Source organism: Loxodonta africana, chromosome 12 (assembly GCF_030014295.1).
Source record: "Loxodonta africana isolate mLoxAfr1 chromosome 12, mLoxAfr1.hap2, whole genome shotgun sequence".
In the NCBI taxonomy this organism is placed as follows: domain Eukaryota; kingdom Metazoa; phylum Chordata; class Mammalia; order Proboscidea; family Elephantidae; genus Loxodonta; species Loxodonta africana.
In genome coordinates, this window is record NC_087353.1 from 55,075,332 (window position 1) to 55,093,874 (window position 18,543).

Genomic DNA, 18,543 nt, shown 5'->3' on the forward strand with positions numbered 1-18,543 from the left:
ACTGGGGCAGGCCACACCATGGCGGGGGTACAGCGCGTCCCCGGACCATGCCAGAGACCACCCTGTGTCACCCCCCCGCCACACCCAGCGACTGCACATCGTCAGCGCGGCGGGAACAGAAGCGCGAGCAGTACCGCCAGGTGCGCGAGCACGTGCGCAACGACGACGGGCGGCTGCAGGCCTGCGGCTGGAGCCTGCCAGCCAAGTACAAGCAGGTGAGGTCCTGGCAGGGGCGGGGTCTGCCCACCCAGTTCAAGCAGGTGAGGAGGACCGGAGCAGGGCAGCACAGCTCGGCTGCTCTTTCGGCCCAGGGTGCCTCTGGGCCCGAGCCTGGCAGCCTGGTGCCCACAGCGCCCTGCCTTGACTTTGCAGCTGAGCCCCAATGGCAGCCAGGAGGACACACGCATGAAGAATGTGCCCGTGCCCGTGTACTGTCGCCCCCTGGTGGAGAAGGACCCGACCATGAAGGTGAATCCACGGGGCCCACGGGTGGGGCACACTGGGAGGGGACAGCCGCTTAGGGGCATGGGCCCTATCCTGGGGACTGCAGACTCAGGAGCCTGGTGGGTTTGCATTACATCCAGCAAGGTCAGGCCACCATCACGCAGCCTCCCCAGAATCCCTATAGCTGAGAGTGTGTCCCAAACTATGGGGGTGTGCTTCATGCCAGCTCTACCCCAGGTCCAGCCGGAGCTAAGTCCCTGTCCTTGCAGCTGTGGTGCGCCGCAGGCGTCAACCTGAGTGGCTGGAGGCCAGGTGATGAGGAACTTGGGAACGGGACCAAGCCAGTGCCCAGCCACGACCCCCTGACCTGCAACTGGGAGGCAGAAGGGGAGGCTTCCAGCAGCCACTCGTCTCCAGAGAAGAAGAAGGTCAGGGTAGCCACAGGCCTGGGGGTCCTGCCTTCGCTACAGTCCTTGATGCTGTCACCCAAGGCTCAGGCCAGGCTCACCGGGAACGGCCAGACCAGGAGCAGCTGGCCACAGGCAGTGGCCGTGGAGGGTGGGGCTGAGCTGCCTGCTGGGAGTCTGGTGGGGTGCATCTTGCCTGTGGAGCAGTGGCTAGGAGTCCAGGAAGAGGGAGGGTAGCTCAGCATACAGCACTCCCCACCAGCTGAGGAGCGGGGTGGGAGGGCTGGGCAGGAGTAAGCAGAGAACTCTGGGGGCTTGGGGTCAGAGGCTTCAGTTAGTGTCCCAGCTTGACACAGGGCAAGGAGGGAGCTGTATGTGACGTGCATTCTGAGTCTTCACCGTCCTGGCTAGCTGTGTCCCTTGGGCCGTGGTCAGAGCTACACACCGAGGGCCCCACACTGCACCCCTCGTGCCCACAGGCAAAGGAGCTACACGAAATGGACGCCACCTCCAGCCGTGTCTGGATCCTCACCAGCACGCTGACCACCAGCAAGGTGGTGATCATTGATGCCAACCAGCCAGGCACCGTGGTGGACCAGTTCACTGTCTGCAACGCCCATGTCCTGTGTATCTCAAGCATCCCCGGTGAGTCTTACCATGGCTTCAGGGGCTGCCGGGCAAAGCTGGGGTCTGAGGAGCTCAGGGGCCACAATTAGGGCACAGAATAGAGGCCAGACCATGACTCCCCATGGACAGGAGCAGACAGCAGGGGGAGGTGGCTGTCCTGCATCGAGCAGACCCTGTCCGTGTCCAGGAGAGGCTCTCTGGCAGCCTTGCCCTACTGACAGGAGAAGGCCCCCACTTTGCACCCTCTACCATGATAAGGTCACTGGTGGGGCCACAAGTGGGGATGCCAACTACCCCCGGCACACAGGAGCAGCCAGTTCAGGCAGGAAGCATCCTCTGTCTGAGTGGGACCATGGGTTCAGACCTGGAGAGATGGTTCATTGGTGGGAGGTGACAGTGTGGTCTCTCCCTCCCAGCGGCCAGTGACAGCGACTACCCACCGGGGGAGATCTTCCTAGATGTTGACATGAACCCTGAGGAGCCTGGCGCTGATGGCGTGCTAGCGGGCATCACGCTGGTGGGTTGTGCCACCCGCTGCAACGTGCCCCGCAGCAACTGCTCCTCCCGGGGGGACACCCCGGTGCTGGACAAGGGGCAGGGTGAGTCCCCATGCCCCAGTGCACCCCACCCCCTGCCTGGCATAAGCCCACCCTTCCTTCCACAGGGGAGGTGGCTGCCGTCGGCAACAAGTAGGTCAATCTTCCACAGGGGAGGTGGCTGCTGTCAGCAATGGGCAGGTCAACCCGGCTCAGTCCACAGAAGAGGCCACAGAAGCCATGGAGGCACCCGAGCCCGGACCCAGTGAGCCCGAGGCAGCTGCAGTGCGCCCTGGGCCCCTCACGGAGCATGTCTTCACTGACCCGGCCCCCATGCCGCCACCCAGTACTCAGCCTGGCAGGTGGGCTGTCTGAGGTGGAGAGGGAGGGGACACGTGGCTCCCCAGGGTGGTCTGTACTTTGAGATGGGCAGAGCTGTGTCCCCATGGAGCTGGGTCCTGAGGACTTCAAATAGAGCAGACCCCTCCCAAGGCCAGCTCTGCCTGGTGGGCGGGAATATGAGGAAGCAGGCCTTTGGGCCACCGTGGAGCCAGGTCCTTTTTGCAGTGAGAACGGGCTTGAGGCTGAGGCCAGCGGTGCACAGCCAGAGCCGGAGCCCAGCGCAGGCCACACCGGGGCCAGCAGCAGCGCAGCGCCCACCATGTGGCTGGGAGCCCAGAATGGCTGGTAAGGACACATTGTGGGGCCTGCTGGGCATGGCTGGGGGCAGCACAGGCCAGCCCTCACCAGCCTCCTTCTCCACGTCCAGGCTTTACGTGCACTCAGCTGTGGCCAACTGGAAGAAGTGCCTACACTCCATCAAGCTGAAGGACTCCGTCCTGAGCCTGGTGTACATATCTGGGTAGCAGGGCTGGTGGGAGGAGTGCCAGCAGCCACACTGCTCCCAGAGCCTAAGCCTGGCTCTCTTCCTGTTTCAGGCATGTGAAAGGCCGCGTGCTGGTGGCCCTGGCTGACGGGACTCTGGCCATCTTCCACCGGGGTGAAGGTGAGGCCTGAGGAAGGGGTGGAGGGATCGATGGGCTCCCTGGGCCCCAGGCCTGCAGCAAGCATCCCTGCCCCCTGCCCTGGGAGCCAGGCCTGAGCAGTGTGTCCCGGGCCTCACAGATGGCCAGTGGGACCTGAGCAACTACCACCTGATGGACCTTGGCCACCCGCACCACTCCATCCGCTGCATGGCTGTCGTATATGACCGCGTCTGGTGCGGCTACAAGAACAAGGTGCATGTCATCCAGCCCAAAACTATGCAGATCGAGGTGAGTGGCAAGGTAGGGGGCAGGTGGGTGGGCCGAGGGTGAAGCTGGGGTGGTGGGGCCACTGAGGAGAAGGTGCTCAGAGGGGAGGGTGCTCCGGTGACTCACCTTCCTGTAGACTTGGGAGTTTTCTGGGTAGTGAGGACCTGGGCTCAGAGGCAGTAGTTTAGGTCAGTGAAGTGTGTGCCAGCTGCATCTGACACCAGCTGGGCCTCGAGAGCCAGTGCCCCTTCTGTCCCCCTTAAGCCCAGGGCTGAGTGAGCCTTGCGGACACCCACTGATGGCTGTGATGCCCCACAGAAGTCGTTTGACGCCCATCCACGGAGGGAGAGCCAGGTGCGGCAGCTGGCGTGGATCGGTGATGGCGTGTGGGTGTCCATCCGCCTGGACTCTACCCTGCGGCTGTACCACGCCCACACCCACCAGCACCTGCAGGACGTGGACATCGAGCCCTATGTCAGCAAGATGCTGGGTAAGGGGCACCGGGTGGGGTGGGGGGGTGTACATGGCAGACCCACCCACTGACCCCCAGGGTGAGGGAGTGTAGGGTGGACCCACTTGCTGACCCCTCTCACTGACCACCCCCTCCTCTCCAGGCACAGGCAAGCTGGGCTTCTCCTTCGTGCGCATCACCGCCCTGCTCATTGCCGGCAACCGCCTCTGGGTGGGCACTGGCAATGGCGTGGTCATCTCCATCCCGCTGACTGAGAGTGAGTGCACCCCACCCACCCGCCATCTAGGGCGGGCTGCAGGTTGAGGCACGGTTCACTTCTCTTTGAGCCAGGGTTGGATGGGCTCTGCAGGGGATGCAAAGGGGACATCACGCTTGGCCCCCTACCCTCTGGTGACAACCCCTTCCTCCCTCCCTCCCAGCTGTGGTCCTACACCGAGGTCAGCTCCTGGGGCTCCGAGGTAAGTCCAGATGCTGCCGTGTGCTGGAAGGAGGCCGCCCAAATGGCTGTGGGAGGGGGCAGGCCACCGTGGGGCTCTCCCAATCCTGGTCCTCCCAGCTGGTGGTCAGCCCTCATGGGTCCACATCTGCAGCCAACAAGATGTCCCCCACGTCTGGGGAGGGTGCCCGTTCGGGGGGCGTCATCCACGTGTACGGCGATGACAGCAGTGACAAGTCAGCCAGCAGCTTCATCCCCTATTGCTCCATGGCCCAGGCCCAGCTCTGCTTTCACGGGCACCGTGATGCTGTCAAGTTCTTCGTGTCCGTGCCAGGTGAGGCGGCTACCTGGCCCCCACCCACAGGGTGCAGTGGCCCTATAGTGGTGTGGGGTGGCCCGGCTGTGCTCTGAGGCCCCTTTGCCCCACGACAGGGAATGTGTTGGCCACTCTCAACGGCAGCGTGCTCGACAGCCCATCCGAGAGCCCTGGGGTCCCGGCCACGACCTTGGACACGGCTTTAGATACTGCTGAGGGCCAGAAGCTGAAGAACGTGCTGGTGCTGAGTGGAGGGGAAGGCTACATTGACTTCCGCATCGGTGAGTCGGCCAGGCAGAGCCGGACAGAGCTGGAAGGCTGCAGGCAGGGGCCACCCCTCATATGTCTTCTTGCAGGTGATGGTGAGGATGACGAGACCGAGGAGGGCGGGGGAGATGTGAGCCAGGTGAAGCCCATGCTGTCCAAGGCGGAGCGAAGCCACATCATCGTGTGGCAGGTCTCCTACACCACCGAGTGAGCTGCCACAGCTGCCATGTACATAGAGCGTCTGCCTGCTGCGGCCACCCCCCCAACCTCTCAACTGCAGCTTTCGCCTTAGGTCTGGGCCCCTCGGCAGGCAGTGTGGTGGCACAGGTTAGGCCAGGAAGGAGTGGCCGCAGGTGGCATCCAGGAGGGACCCTCTTTCCCAGCAGCTCCTGGCCAACACCAGCCCGCAGTCCTCAAGCCCCAGGGTACCACAGGGCTGGGGTTCCAGGGTGGGCCTGGCTGTGGGGAGTCCCTTCAGGTGACTCCAGCTCTGCTCCTGGGCCCCACTCCACTCATCCCAGGTATTTCCCAGGGCTGGCAGCTCACTTGGCCTTTGGACCCCCAGGCATAGGGGGTCTGAATCTGTCTCCTGCCGCCGGGGTGGAATACCGACTGTGACCCAGACGCTGGCACTGCTTAAGGAAGCTGGGCCCTGACCATTGCCCGGAGAGGCAGGGCTCAGGCCACCTGGTGCCTGGACCCCCAGCTAGCCTTCCCTGGGTCTTCCCTAACCCCTCGGCCCTCACCTTCCACTTCCTGTTGCCCAAGGACAGTGGCTGGAAGGGACATAGCACCCCTCCCCTGCCCCCCAGGTTCTCCCACGCCAGAGTGCACCCCCTTGTAGGTACTGGGCCTGCCCTTCCCCAAGCCCCCAGTATGGGATTTCCCAGGCCACCAGGGCCACCCAGCTTCAGGAATAAGGGGGGACCAGCAGCCCCCACTCTGGGGTCAGTGCAGGACTAAGGCCAGCCTCAGGTTGATGAGGACGATGGTGTGCTCCCAGGTCTGCCTTGTGGAGCCCAGGCGAGGGCCCAGCTCAACTTGTGATTAAGTGCCTGGGGCTGCCATGTGGCCCAGTCTTCCTGAGGGCAGCTGGCAGAGGCTGTGGAGCAGAGTCTGAGGGCTCTAGGTGTGTGGGGGGTGGGGGTGGGCTCAGCTCCAAGGGGTGCCTCCCCAGACCACCTCCCCAGTGGACAGGCCTTGCTTGCCTCCCCCACCCCCCCAGGCCCAGGCCTTACTCTTGCCCCGTGTACAAGGCACTGAATCAGGGCAGCCTGCTCCACTGCCCTCCCTCCAACCGAGAAGCACAGACCTTGGTAGCCCCCCTCCCTGCCCAGTTGGCTGCTGTGGCACCCAAGGGGCATTGCAGACTTCTCCTACCGCCTGCCCTCTTTCCACTGTGACATATGTAAAGTCCCTTGTCTGTCCCCAAAGGATCATGAAGTGATGGGGTGAGTGGGTGGGCACCTGGAGAAGGGCCATGGAATGATTCTCTCTAAGTTTTGGCCCTGCAAGTGACCCATATACCTGTTCTATATGTAATAAATGTCTCTACACTGTCTTTCTGTTGCTGCACCAAGCCAGCATGGTGCTATCTTCACTTTATTGTGAAAGATGAAATGGCTGGACCACACCTGGGGCCCAGAAGCCTGGGCTGTATTTCCAAGTGTGCTGTAAGCACTGGGGACAGGGGGAGGGTCTGACCCTTCTGAGCAGCTCATGGAGCAAGGATGCCTTATCTCAGATGGGGCTTGGGTAAGGGCTTGGCGGGTCTTGCCCCGGGGGAAGGCCATGAGTGTACATGGCCTCTGTCAAAGATGGGAGTTAATGCACCAGCAGAGACGGGTTGGGGCCCAGCTGTCTGCGCCATGTTGCCATGTCCACCCAGCTGTGCACAGGCCCTAGAGTACTAGCATCGGCAGGGCTGGGCCGCCCTCAGTGGGCTACTCATACAGCCAGTGTGCGGCGCTATCCTCCCAGCACAGGAGCTCCTGGCCGCGGAACCACAGGGCAATCTCGCAGCCCGCACTCTCCACCGAGTCGCTGCTGTGAATCATGTTCCTGTGGGGAAGAGCGTGGGTCCTGTGGGGTTGGCCACCGGCAGAGCCTCGACCAGGCTGAGGTGGGGGTCGGAAAGGGGCTCAGGCTGCTTCGCGCGGGCTTGAACAATCTCGACACAGAAATCCCCTCGAACGGTGCCCGGCGCGGCATTGGCCGGGTCTGTGGCCCCGATAAACCCCCGCAAAGTGTGCACCACATGCAGCCCCTGCCACACCTACAGCGGAGGGGGCGGCAGTCAGCGCGGGTTCGGCCCAGGAGGCCCCGCACCCCCGCATGTGGCGCACCAGGCGGCCCGGAGAAGGGCCGCGCACGCAGCTCCTCTGAAGCCTACGGAAAACGACAGGTCAGCCACTAGCCCCACCGGTGACCTGCCACTGCCCCACTGGGGACCTGCCGAAGCCCCGGGCCAGCCCTCACCTGCATCAACTTCAGCGCCACCAGCTTGAAGCGTCCCCCCACCTGACCCAATAGCTTCTGGCCTGGGCCCGGTACCCTCACCCTGTACCTCGTACACCCCGCCCAGAGCCTGGTACCCTTCACCCAGCCCCCAGGTGTCCTGGGCCTGCGCCGCTCACTCCCCGGGAAGAGGTTGGCGAGGATGGTCAGCACCAGGCAGATCATAACAGCGATGGTGGCCGAGAGGACCGAGTGCTGACTCAGTGCAGTGGGGGGTGCCTGGGCGAAGCGGGGCCTGGGCTTAAAGAGGCCGCTGCTGCCCCGTCTGATGCTTCTCCCTCTGCGGGTGCCAGTGGAGATGCAGGACACTAAAGTGAGGTGGCCTGTGGAGCTCCGGACTCTGCAGCTGTCACCTCCTTCCCGGAACCCAGGGCATGGGCGGCAGAAGGGCGCTGCCATACAGCTCGAGCCTGCAGTGCGCATTGCCTTCCCCAACAGTTCAGGTCTCCCCAACCATCCCTCCGCACAGCTTTCAGTCCTGGCCCCCCATCACCCAGAGTGGCTGTCCCACTGCATTGTGGGCCTTTCCCCCCCCCACCCCCCGCCCCGCGCAATCCGTCAGACAACACGCTTCTAGCCCTCAAACCCCAAACTCAGAGAAACCACAACGCAGGCTACTTCGGTGGCCTTTATTCACGTCCAGAGCCCGGGTCTAGGCACAAACAACATGCAACGGAAGGAAGCCCAGGAAGAAGTAGAGTGCGCTCTGCGCCGCGTCCACCACGGGCCCCTAGGCCCGCTAGCCCCCATGCTTCCAGTTTGCCCTAGCAGCCCTCTCTTGGTCTCAGACCTAAGTGTCCAGGAGATGGGAGATGCAGGATCATGCCCACCCCACCACCCAGCCAGAAAAGCACACCCTCCGAAAGTCAGGTATGGCCAGAAGGTCTATTCAAGTTCTAGGAGCTGACAGGTGAACCCAGAGGCCTTTTCCTTCCTCACCGGGGCCTTGCTGCACTGGAGCTGCCTTCCGATTCTGGCACTTTAGACTGGGGTGCCCTTGGCCTTGCCCTTCACCTCCTGTTTTGCCGGGTAGTCCCAGGGGCTGATGTGTACCCTCTCCAGATTCAGCATGGGCTCCTCTATGCTCTGGTCCCTGCTCTTCTGCCGATCGGCCAATATCATGGCCCTGAGGAGGGGTGGGTAGGGCACGGAGCGCCGGAGGTCCTCGCTGGCTGGTGTGAAAGTGGTGAAGGCCGCCTCTTCGTGCTTGGGCACCAGCCGCCAGTCGTGGTACATGACCTGCTCGATCTCCCGGGTCTCACTTTCCGTCTGGCCTGGGGAAAGAGAGACAAGGTTCAAAGCACCCTTTCTTAACCATCTGCGCCTGTGCCCACTGTGCAGTCCCCCCAAGCCTTACCTCTGAAGGTCAGAACGCCCCAGGCTTTTCCGTGGTCCAAGCTCTGCAAAGCAGGTAAAAGCAGGTCAGCTCGACAAGCTCAGCACCTACCTCCTCCTCAAAGGTTCAGTGGGGCGCCTGTCCCGGAGTCGGGTGGAGGAGAGAGGGCAGTGTTGCCCCACGGAGCTCCGAGCTCAGAACGGGCCGGCCTGGTCCAGGCGTGAAGCGCGGATGCGGTGCACGAGTGGGGGGCTGGGAAGGAGGGCGCACACGCACCTGCGCGGTGTAGTCGGGCCGCACCCGCGTGAGGCGCCAGTAGCACGGCTCGTCATGCTGCCACAGCCAGGACTTGCGCGTGACGAGGCGGCCGAGGCCGAAAAGCGGCAGGCGGCCGAGGAGCTGCAGGAGGCGGCTCTCGCGGCGCACGTCAGCCCAGGCCCGCGGGGGCAGCCGGCGGCCCGAGAGAGGCCGTGACAGCGTCTCGTAGTCCAGGGCATAGCGCTGCGAGTCGCGCGGCCGCTCCCGCAGCTCGCGCAGGGCCCGCACACGCCCGGCCAGCTCGGCGATCAGCCGCGGCCGAACTTTCTTCCGCGCCATTGTCCGCCCGCACTGACAGTCCGCGTCCTCAGCGCTCCGGCCGAGGGCCGCCGCCGCTGCGCGCTGCGAGGCCCGCCTGGCGCCGGAAACGGCCGGTGTCTCCGGGAAACGCGTCCGGGTGCGGCCGGAAGCGAAGGCGAAATAGGGCTGCCCATGGCGAAGGCCGGAGCCGGCGGGGCCGCTGGGTCTTTGCGCGGAGTCCGGGGCGGTGGTCCATGGGGGGACCCGACCTGGGAGATCTCAGACTCGGACACCGAGGGCCCTGCCGGCGCTGAGGCCGCCGCGAGGGCCCGAGACCCGGCGGAGGAGCGCAGGGCGGCGGCCGAGGCTCTGCGGCCCGAGCCGGCCCTGAGGCGCTTGGCGGTGCGCGTGGACCCAGGTGCGGACGGGAGCAGCCCGGGGTCGCTTCTGCTTGGAGCTCGGCACTGGGGACCAAACTCCCTTTTAGCCTCCAGTAGGAGTGGTAAAAGGGGCGCCTCCTGCCCGGAGCTTGGCCGGCCTTCCCAACCGTGCCCGCCGTTGCTCCGGGCAGCTGTTGCACTCTCGGCTGGCTGTGGGTCTCCCCTGGAGGGATGGCGTGACGGACGGAGCTCGCGCTCTCTCTCTCTTCCATGTCACCCTAGCCATCCTGCAAGATGCTGGCGCTGACATCCTGCTGGAGGCCCTGGGCTCCCTGGTCTGCGAGCACCGCGTCGAGCCCCAGCTCCGAGCCCGGAGCCTCAGCTGGAGCCGCGTGAGCCCGGACCCCTGCCCCTGCCCCTGCCCCTGCAGCGTGAGTTTCAGGGTTAATACCCACAGGAGCCCCGTCTCTTCGGCGACTTGGTCTTCTGTATTTCTGGTGTCACTCCACTCTCCAAGGTGCCCTGGGAAGTAGCTGAGGCAATTGTGTATACCTTGAAGATGGGTACCTAAGAGGGAGACACTTCAAGTGCGTGATGCCAAGTCACTCAGCTAGTTGGAACAGGGCTGGGGTTCAGGTCAGGCATTTGCCCCCAGGAACGTTCCAGCCCCTTGTAGGCAGCCCACTCCTTTCCCGCAGGGCTCATAGGCATGGACTGGCTTTGGCCTTCGCTGGGCTGTACGGAGTGGGCCTGGCCTCCGGTTGCCTGTGGGTGAGCTGCAGAGACTGTTGGTGTGGCAGCTGTGTCCTGGGTGTCCCAGCAGATCTCCCCTGAGGGTTGGGCTGAACACAAACAGGAACTGCTGTTGCTGTTGGAACCAGAAGAGTTTCTGCAGGGTGTTGCCCAAACGTCCCCAGTGCTCCCCCCAGCCCTGCTCCACTGGAGATGGGCCAGCCAAGAGCATTTGCTGCCTGAGTGCCTGGGTAGCTTTGGACTCGTCCCTGGTCACTGGGTTCTCAGCTGTGGGCAGAGCGGGAGTGGTAGCTGCTCCCAGAGAGCAGGAGCCAAAATAAACGGGGTCTTTAGATAGCAGGGGTCAGGAGTCCAGTGTCACCTGGCAAGAGGGGGCCTAGGGACTGCGGTTGGAGATGCCAGGCAGGGATGTGGTGGCTGCAAAGTGTGATGGCCACTTGCCGGCCTTGGTTGAAGAACTCAAGAGCACTCAGCCGGCCACACCGGAGCACCATCAGGCCCTCCCCCTGGGCTGAGTCTCCCTGTTCATCACGAGCCTGGTATGGACCAGGTGGAGGCCAGGTGTTGAGGGGTTCAGCGTGACCTGCAGGCTTCCAGAGGTATCCTGCCGCCCAGCTCTCTGAGGCACTTGTGCATTCTGGCTTGCAGGTGTCCAGCCCAGCATGCTCGGTGCCCTGGACTTGTCCTGAGATCCCCATCCGCCTTTACCTGGCCATCATCGATCCCCTCAGTGGGGCTGCCTGGGAGGGTGGGGTGCCCCCACCTTCCCTCTGAGCCCCCACTCCCCTGGGTGGGCTCAAGGAGGGTGGGACTGGTGGGATGTGGGAGCCAAGGCTGGTCCCTTTGTCCAGGTCTCACTGGCACAGTGTCCAGGGCGTGAGGCAATTGCCAGAGGGTCCAGTGGTGCCCCATGCCGAGGGGGCCATTGGCTGGCCCCAGGTGAAGGTGAGAGTCATCTGGATTGGGCAAGGCAGCTGACCTCAGTCCCAGCGCTTGGACTGTCACGATGCCCAGCAGGGCCAGGTTTGGTCCTGACTGGCATAGGTAGTTGGTCTCAGCAGGGTCCCCAAAGGAGCCCCCACCTATTGCTCCCCCTCACAGGCCCTGGTGCTCCTGCAGTTCTCGTTGGGCCTGGACATGCTACTGGAGACCTCCTGGCAGGAGCTGAGCAAGCACTTGTGTGCCTCCCCAACGTAGGCTGGGCTGGGTGGTGGAGGGACATGGTGGGTGGTGGCAGGGAGGCCTGGTGGAGCTGCTGGGGATGGCAGGCAGTGGGAGGGCTTAGGGCCAGAGCCTCTGGAAGGATACCCACACCCCCATCTGCAGCCAGCTCCAGGAGTCCCAAGCCTTGTCCTTCTGCATAGCCAGGTGCCAGGCAGCCAGCAAGCGGGCACCAAGAGACAGCAGGGGGGCTGCAGGGGACTTGGTGGCACCAGATCAGGCAGTTCAACCGAGTCAGCCCCGCAACCCTGATCTCCTGTTGGACCTGTGTTCTTGAACACACCATCTCCAGCCAGCATGCCACATGGAGAATAGGGGGCACAGGAGACCACCGCCGCCTACAGAGATGGGACGCTGGATACCCTTGGCCTGGGATGGCTCTTGGTCTGTGTCTGGCTTGGGCGGGGCGGGGCGGGGGTGGTGGTAGACACCAAGGGAAGTTCTCAGATCACTGGGCTGAGAAAAGGGGTCAGGCAGGCTGAAGGGTTCTGGGGGGCAGTGTGCTTGCCCAGCCCCGCCCATGCTGCCTCCTCCAAGTGCCAGAATGGAGGCCCCTGGAGGAACCCCCTGGGGTGTGGCACCTGTTCCTGGGAAGCTGGGGCCACACTCTCAGAGGGAGGACAGGACTCATCCCCACCCCGGGCAGAATCAGACCCACAGGAGAAATACCACTGAGACACATGAGCTTACTGGGTCTTAGCCTGGCCGCATGTAATCCTACAGCTATCACGGGTGTCAATAGAAACTGTGTTTATTACAGTGATTTACCCTTCTGAGAAGGAGGAGCAGCAGCTGACAACATGCAAAGCAGTGAAAAACAGCCTGAGGCCTCCAAGGCCTGAGAAGCAGGAACATTGGTGCTAGCCAGGCCTTCCTCTACTGCTGGTGGCCAACAGTGACCACCTAGGAGCATCGGGGAGAGAAGCAACTGCCCCCACTGGCACCAACAGAGCAGACGTGGACGATCACATGGCCAAGTGGCCCTGGACCCTGCAGAAAGGACTGTCCCAGGCTCTGGGAGCAGGTGGACAACCCAACAGACTCAGCCCAACTCGTCCCTGTCCTGTTGCCCAGAGTGTGGCCAGAAGGAAGGGACAGAAGACGGTCCTGGCTGAGAAGCAGTTTTCATCAGAAAGGAAGTCAGGTCCGTCGGCAGTGTTTCCTCTGGCAAGGCCTGGTCTCAGGGCTGGGTGCGGGTGGCCAGCAGAGGCTGCAGCTCATGCTCAGCACCCAGCCCAGCTTGTTGTGCAGCACCTGCTTGAGGCCGGGGGGCAGGGGCAGACCCTCGAGCGTGTCCCCGGAGTTGGGTCGCAGCTGGCGCAGGCGGTAGCAGCACAGGTACTGCAGTGAGGTGGAACTGGCGCAAGAGCGGATCACCTTCATGCTGCTCTTGGCGGCCGTGGAGCACACCATTGGGTAGAACTTCTTGTTCTGCAGCCTGGTGGCTGCCACGCCTTCAAGAGAGGCATGGCTGATTGGTCCCTCCCCAACCCCACTCTGAGGTGGAGATGGAGCCTCAGCCAACTGTGAGGACACCTGGTGGATCCACACTCGGTACCATGGGACCCTGTGGCTTGGACCTTCCCTGTCCCACTGCCCCGCCCTCAGGGGCCTGGGACCCAGGCTCCTGCACAGATGGACTGGGCACCCTTACCTATGCACTTGCGGTTCTTGAAGAAGGTCAGTTTCCCATGCCAGGTGTCCAGATGCACACCAATGATGGAGCCCTGGCCAAAGCGTGATGAGAAGCTCATCTTGTCTCCCTTGTGGTGGAGGAGCCCTGGGTGCAGCCGGTGGGGGTGAGCCCAGAAGCAGGGTGGGGGGGCACCAACCCAGCCCCACTGCCCCCCCACCCCCACACGCACCCGTGTACGAGAGGCCCCAGCTGTCCTCATCCCTGCCCAGCAGGCTGCAGAAGGTGTGGTGGTACTTGTCCAGGTCCACATCTGACGTCCCAATGCCTACCATCTAGGAACAAGGCCAGGAGAGGGGCACATGGGGCTGGGGCTGATCCCGCACGCCTCACCTGGGGCCAATCCCCGCGTGTCTCCGGCAGTCAGCACTCACCATGTCAGTACCATAGACAGGCGAGGTCATCTTGATCTCCCAGAAATGCTGGCCCTCACCCAGCTCCTTGGTGCCCCGGATGGCTGCTGTGCCACAGCTGTATTCCACATGGAAGCTGACTTTGCGATTATCGCAGCTCAGGAGGGTGGCTGAGGACTTGTTCAGGTCATCCCAGACCCAGTCAAAGTCTGCAGGGGCGAAGGGCCAGCTGAGGTGGGCAGGGAGCCCCTCTCCCCCACCCTCCCCTCAACCTCCCCCAGTGCTCACGCTTATCCTCCTCCTTGTATGTCCCCCCTCCCCCAACCTTCCCAAACACTCATCCTCCCTGCAGGTCCTCCCCCAAGTCCTCCCCACGCACTCACGCTCGTCCTCCTCCCCACAGCGGCAGTCTTTGCCACTGTGGGTGCTGTGCCGGCCGCCGCAGAAGGAGGCCTCACTCTGGCTGTCGCAGTCACAGAAGGACTCCCCGGTGACCGGCACAGCGCTGGGGATGGATGGCGGCAGGGACAAGAACTCAGGGTCGGAGTCTGAGTCGCTGTGCTGGGAAAGAAGGCACGCTGTTCCCACCTCTGGCCTGCAGCCCTGTGCCAGCCCCTCCACACCCACCCTGCTGCACAGCCCCCTTGACGAGGCCCCTGCTGCAGCTTCCAGCTTCTGGGTATAGAAAAGTACTAGTCAGCTGAGCTGCCCCTACAGGACCCAGCCAGGCACTCGGGTCCTTGTGCAAAGCTTGTCACACCCAATAGCCGAGTCACCCACAACCCCTCCTGGGGGCCAGCCAGCCTGCTTAGGGGTCTCTGAGCTGAGTCATCCTGCTCTGAAGCTATGCAGTGCCTCCAGTCTCCACACCTGAGCAGGTGGAGAGAGCCCCTGCCTGAAGCTCTGCGGCTCACTGGCCGCCACTGGGCTTTGCCTCTCCCCCTGCCCCACCACCACTCCACACTCTGCACCTAGACCCAAACAAGCTTTTAAAACACGCTACCGTGACACTCCGCCATGTCCCACCGCCCCCATCATGCCGTTCCACCACGCCCTAGAGTACCCGTGCCCCATCGAATCCTTCAAGAGCTCCCAGCCCAGATCTGCCTTCTGAACTCCACCTTCACTCCTCCCATGTGCAGCACGTGACCTCAGGGTCCCCCACCTGGGTCTTCCGATGCTCCTCCTCAGACCACCATTCCCCGGCTTCCTTTTTCTTATCCCTGAAACTCATCTGTCACCTGTCCCCTGACAAGGGAAGCCCAGCCCTTTTGTCTCTTTCTCGTCACACTCCAGGGCCCAGCACCATGGCCACACAGCAGCTAAACCAACTGAGCAAATAAACAGCAAAACGGGCATCTGCTGTGTCTCAAACCCATCACGGATGGACAGACAGACAATCATAAAGAAGACTGCAGGAGCTGGGGAGAGGAGAGGATGGGCCCAGGAAGAGAAGACACGGAGCCACAATGGTTGGGCTGGCAGGTCTGTTTTGAGAGCCGACTTCAGAATGGGACATGGTCCCATCTGCAGAATGGTCGCCACAGCAGGCCACGCAGGCCTAAGGGACTGCATCCCATTGCAGGGAATGGGACCCTCCACCCTAGGCTGAGGCCTCTGCCTCCTATGAACTAAGGAAGGGTATGTGTGCTATTCACCCCAGACACACTCACAGGCATGCAAGACCCATTAGGTGACAGGGGACAAAAAGCATGTATGTGTCACATCTGGACCATCAGTGGTCACATTCTGCATCCCACAGCAGTGAGTCTGTGCTCCAGACCACATGGTCAGTGTGGGGGCAGGGCAGGAGTGCAGGCCAGGCCTTCCCCTGGACAGCTCCCAAGGCTCACCAGCCACTCTCTGGGGGGACAAGGGGCCACTGATCTGGAGGAGAGGCACCCGCCCCTCCCAGCCCGGGGCACCTGTGCTGAGCAGAGGCCAAAGTCACCTCGGGCAGCCCTGCAGAAGACAGCTGGGGTGATTCAGGCTGGCTCCTACTCTGAGAGATGGAACCTATTCTTCTCCAGGCCTCACCAAACCTTCACCCACATGCTCTGCCTCTCCATGCTGCCCTGCTGGGGCCAGAAAACCTGAACTGGGAGACAGATGTCCTCTGGACTGCCTCCTTATTCCCACTGAGAGGCTCACATGGTAAGAAATTCTGATCATCAAGAACCAAAGCTCTTTTTCATGCACACGTACAGAACACTGTGTGTCTGGACAGGCCAAGGAAACATCTAGAAAGACATTCGCCAAGTTAACAATGGCTCTCTTCTGGAAATGAGTTGGATGCATGAAATTGAAACATTTTTGTTGGCCACAATCCCCAGTGTGCAGCCTCGCCCCAGTGTGGTCTTTGCAAGACAGAAGAGTGTTATTAAGGAGAACCTGGCACCTGTGCTGGGGCCCAGCCTCAGGGGCCTTCACTGGGTTGAAGAGCCTTGTCAGGCAGAGCATGCCCAGGGACAGTGGGACCTGGGCATCCATCCTCTTTCATCCCTGTCTAGATCATGCCTGCTTCTCCACACCTCAGTCCAGCAGCACCCCCTCCTCACGGGGACCTACCTGCCCATCAGAGTCATAGCCCCAGTTAGCAGTGCCTGCCAGAGCCACAACCCGGGCATCGGCATCTCGGCGGGCTGCACTCAGGACAAAATGCCATGCCCGGCTGCTCCGGGGCCGCCTGGCCATGGCGGAGAGGACCTGGAAGAAAACACAGACCCCGAGAAAGGAAGGAAGACTCAGGATGCTGGACTGTCTCCCAACAGCCCTCTGTACTCTGTCCTTCACCCCTGTGCAGGCTCCCAGCTGCCCCTGCGGGCTGTGCCCACAGACCCACCCAAAGGTGGAGGTGTTCCCGGGCCACACGGATCCCATGGTCAGAGCTCCAGAACTCTCCACACAAGCCCATACCTCACTCCAGTATCTGAGTACCTCAATGAAAACCAGGCAGATGGTGTGCAAAACCTTCCACAAGTCCATGACTCTCCACGGCACATCTCAGCCCATCTCCCTCTGAGCTCATCCTTACCTACCCCACGTCTCACCCACTTGCACTTCAGGCATTTCCAGCCTTGGCTGACTCCTCCTCCTCCAGTGTCCAGTTTGGCAAATGAAATCTCCAAGCACGTAGTTCCTCATGCCAGACATCCCTGACACCTCCTCCATCCCCTCATGGCCCGCCTCAACTCAGTATCTCCAAGCCCTGACTACCTCAACTCGTCCATGTTCTTCACCTCCATCCCAACCCAGGACCTCCCCTGGACCACACATCTGTCTGCCTCACCCTCCTCCCAGATCCTTAACACACAGCCAGACTTGCTCTTGAAAAATTAATCTGAATCTTACCATGCCTTCAGGCCTTCCCATTATTCTTAAGATAAAATGCAGAATTCTACAGAGCCTCCAGAGTTCTCAGCTTCCCCAAGCCATACTGGCCTTGGTTCAGTGACCAGCTTTCTCCTACTCTTCTCTCACTGCTGCTCTGATTACCACGATCCTACTGAAACAGGCTGCTCAGCCATATCCTGAACAGTACCTGTGCCATTTTTCCCCTTCTTCTTTCCCTTCCCAGGCTGTCTCTGTTTCCAAGTAGGATTTTCCTGTTAGCTCCTCCAAAAGGTTAACCAGTGTTTCCCCTAGGACCTTGGAAAACAAGTGATATGGATCTAATAAGCCTGTCAACAAGATGAAGCTGATGGGATAATAGCAGGAAGAGATCAACATGTTTGAAACCAAACAGAAAGAGAATGCACATTCCACAAGTTCCTAAAACTTATAGCCCCTTTTCCCTTGAAAACCCTAGCTGACCTGTAGTTCTGAGAGACAGACAGCTGGCTTTAGGAGATCATTCCCCTCTGCCTCCATATATCGGTAAATACCGGTATATCTAATAAACTTCTTGCTACCCACCTCACCCGGTCTCAAGAATTGGCTGTTTGCAGCATGCGGCTAACTAGGGAAATTGTGGTAACACTACCTTCCGTTATCAATTCCACCCAACCTAAAGCAATATGTGGCCTTCCGTGATGGTGTATACCTGCCTCTCCCTCGGGCGGGAAAGCCTACAAGGCCCCTGCCAGACACCCAAAAGGTGCCTTGTCCGCTGAATGAATGAGCTGGGTGGGGGGGGAGGCGGGGGGGAAGGCCCTCCCTAGCCTGAGCCACTGGTTCCTGGTGATGGGAGTCCTGCTGTTCTCCATAAACATCTGGCCTGCACCAGAGCCTCCAGTCTCCAACTATGGTTGGAGCAGTTACAATCGGCCCCAAACGGCTTAATCGCTATTCGCTACACTGGTACCACACAGTGGGCGCCACGTGACCCAGACTGAATGAATGACCCAACGAGCTTGTCACCCACAGCGAAGTCCCGACAACACGCTCCCCAATCTTCACGTAACCGGACGGTCGCCATATCCCGATTCTCGCGAGCTCGTACTGATTTCAGTTTCGGGGTGCCGTTTCCGGAAGTTACCCCCCAAATCGCGGGGGAGGGCCCCCTAACCCGAGGCAGTGCGCAGAGCGCCCGACGCAGCCGTCCTTCCGGGGCCCCGGAGATGGACGAGGGTCTAAGAGGGAGCGCGGCCCGCCCGGTGGCCGCGGACAAAGCGCAGGGCGGGCTGGGAGCAGGCGCCGTGCCCGGGTAGCCGGAGGAACAAAGGTTGGGCGCGCCCTCCCGAGCCCGCGACGCCAGGGCAGGCCGGGCCGCGCCGCCGCGCTCACCTGGCGCTGCTCTGCCGCCGCCGTCGCCGCGCTCCCTGCCCGCGGTGACCTACTTTCCGCTCCGAGCGAGACGTCAACAATCCCCGCCCCGCGCCGCATTGGCCGGCCCGCGGGAGGCGGGCTCCAGCTCAGGCTTGGGCCGGGGGTCGGGACTCGCGGGGCACGGCTCCTGCCGATAGGCTGCAGGGCCCGTTAGTCCCGAACCGAAGTCTCCATTGGCCACGCCTGAATCCGTCGGAGAGAAGGCCC

The 18,543-nt window shown here is 62.1% G+C and overlaps 4 protein-coding genes across 18 annotated transcripts in view; 2 read left to right on the top strand and 2 right to left on the bottom strand.

Annotated features, from left to right (window-relative positions):
- The window catches only part of MAPK8IP3 (mitogen-activated protein kinase 8 interacting protein 3), a 50,642-nt gene extending 43,631 nt beyond the window's left edge, over positions 1–7,011 (top strand). For 3 of the 11 annotated variants that reach the window (XM_023557542.2, XM_023557543.2, XM_064295342.1), the window contains 15 exons: positions 89–215; positions 373–468; positions 714–872; positions 1,331–1,496; positions 1,895–2,077; positions 2,187–2,376; positions 2,582–2,701; positions 2,784–2,864; positions 2,953–3,020; positions 3,140–3,288; positions 3,586–3,757; positions 3,882–3,995; positions 4,159–4,197; positions 4,330–4,509; positions 4,608–7,009. In XM_023557542.2, the coding sequence (XP_023413310.1) occupies positions 89–215; positions 373–468; positions 714–872; positions 1,331–1,496; positions 1,895–2,077; positions 2,187–2,376; positions 2,582–2,701; positions 2,784–2,864; positions 2,953–3,020; positions 3,140–3,288; positions 3,586–3,757; positions 3,882–3,995; positions 4,159–4,197; positions 4,330–4,509; positions 4,608–4,969 (2,206 nt within the window). In that variant the 3' untranslated portion in view covers positions 4,970–7,009. Of the gene's footprint in view, positions 1–88; positions 216–372; positions 469–713; positions 873–1,330; positions 1,497–1,894; positions 2,078–2,186; positions 2,377–2,581; positions 2,702–2,783; positions 2,865–2,952; positions 3,021–3,139; positions 3,289–3,531; positions 3,758–3,881; positions 3,996–4,158; positions 4,198–4,329; positions 4,510–4,607 lie in introns of those variants that run through there. The other 8 variants (XM_064295345.1, XM_010597426.3, XM_064295344.1 and 5 more) reach the window with 6 other exon arrangements.
- Positions 7,012–7,890: 879 nt separating this feature from the next.
- MRPS34 (mitochondrial ribosomal protein S34) lies at positions 7,891–9,223 on the bottom strand. The gene is made up of 3 exons (XM_003417779.4): positions 8,888–9,223; positions 8,633–8,675; positions 7,891–8,549 (listed from the first exon to the last, which is right to left on the bottom strand). The coding sequence occupies exons 1-3, from the start codon at positions 9,206–9,208 to the stop codon at positions 8,257–8,259; spliced, it is 657 nt and encodes a 218-aa protein (XP_003417827.1). The 5' UTR covers positions 9,209–9,223; the 3' UTR covers positions 7,891–8,256.
- Positions 9,224–9,323: 100 nt separating this feature from the next.
- Positions 9,324–12,247, top strand: EME2 (essential meiotic structure-specific endonuclease subunit 2). Of its 2 annotated transcripts, XM_064295365.1 has the most exons (3): positions 9,324–9,587; positions 9,832–9,980; positions 11,404–12,247. In XM_064295365.1, the coding sequence occupies exons 1-3, from the start codon at positions 9,362–9,364 to the stop codon at positions 11,497–11,499; spliced, it is 471 nt and encodes a 156-aa protein (XP_064151435.1). In that variant the 5' UTR covers positions 9,324–9,361; the 3' UTR covers positions 11,500–12,247. The 2 variants fall into 2 exon arrangements, with proteins under 2 accessions (XP_064151435.1, XP_064151434.1); XM_064295364.1 differs by having other exon boundaries at positions 9,832–11,514.
- Positions 12,248–12,258: 11 nt separating this feature from the next.
- On the bottom strand, positions 12,259–18,193 carry SPSB3 (splA/ryanodine receptor domain and SOCS box containing 3). Of its 4 annotated transcripts, none has more exons than XM_064295352.1 (6): positions 17,933–18,193; positions 16,138–16,275; positions 13,953–14,130; positions 13,591–13,778; positions 13,178–13,491; positions 12,259–12,977 (listed from the first exon to the last, which is right to left on the bottom strand). In XM_064295352.1, the coding sequence occupies exons 1-6, from the start codon at positions 17,984–17,986 to the stop codon at positions 12,704–12,706; spliced, it is 1,146 nt and encodes a 381-aa protein (XP_064151422.1). In that variant the 5' UTR covers positions 17,987–18,193; the 3' UTR covers positions 12,259–12,703. The 4 variants fall into 4 exon arrangements, with proteins under 4 accessions (XP_064151422.1, XP_064151423.1, XP_064151420.1 ...); XM_064295353.1 differs by having other exon boundaries at positions 17,111–18,193; XM_064295350.1 differs by having other exon boundaries at positions 13,178–13,303; positions 13,389–13,491; positions 16,138–18,189.
- Positions 18,194–18,543: the final 350 nt, after the last annotated feature.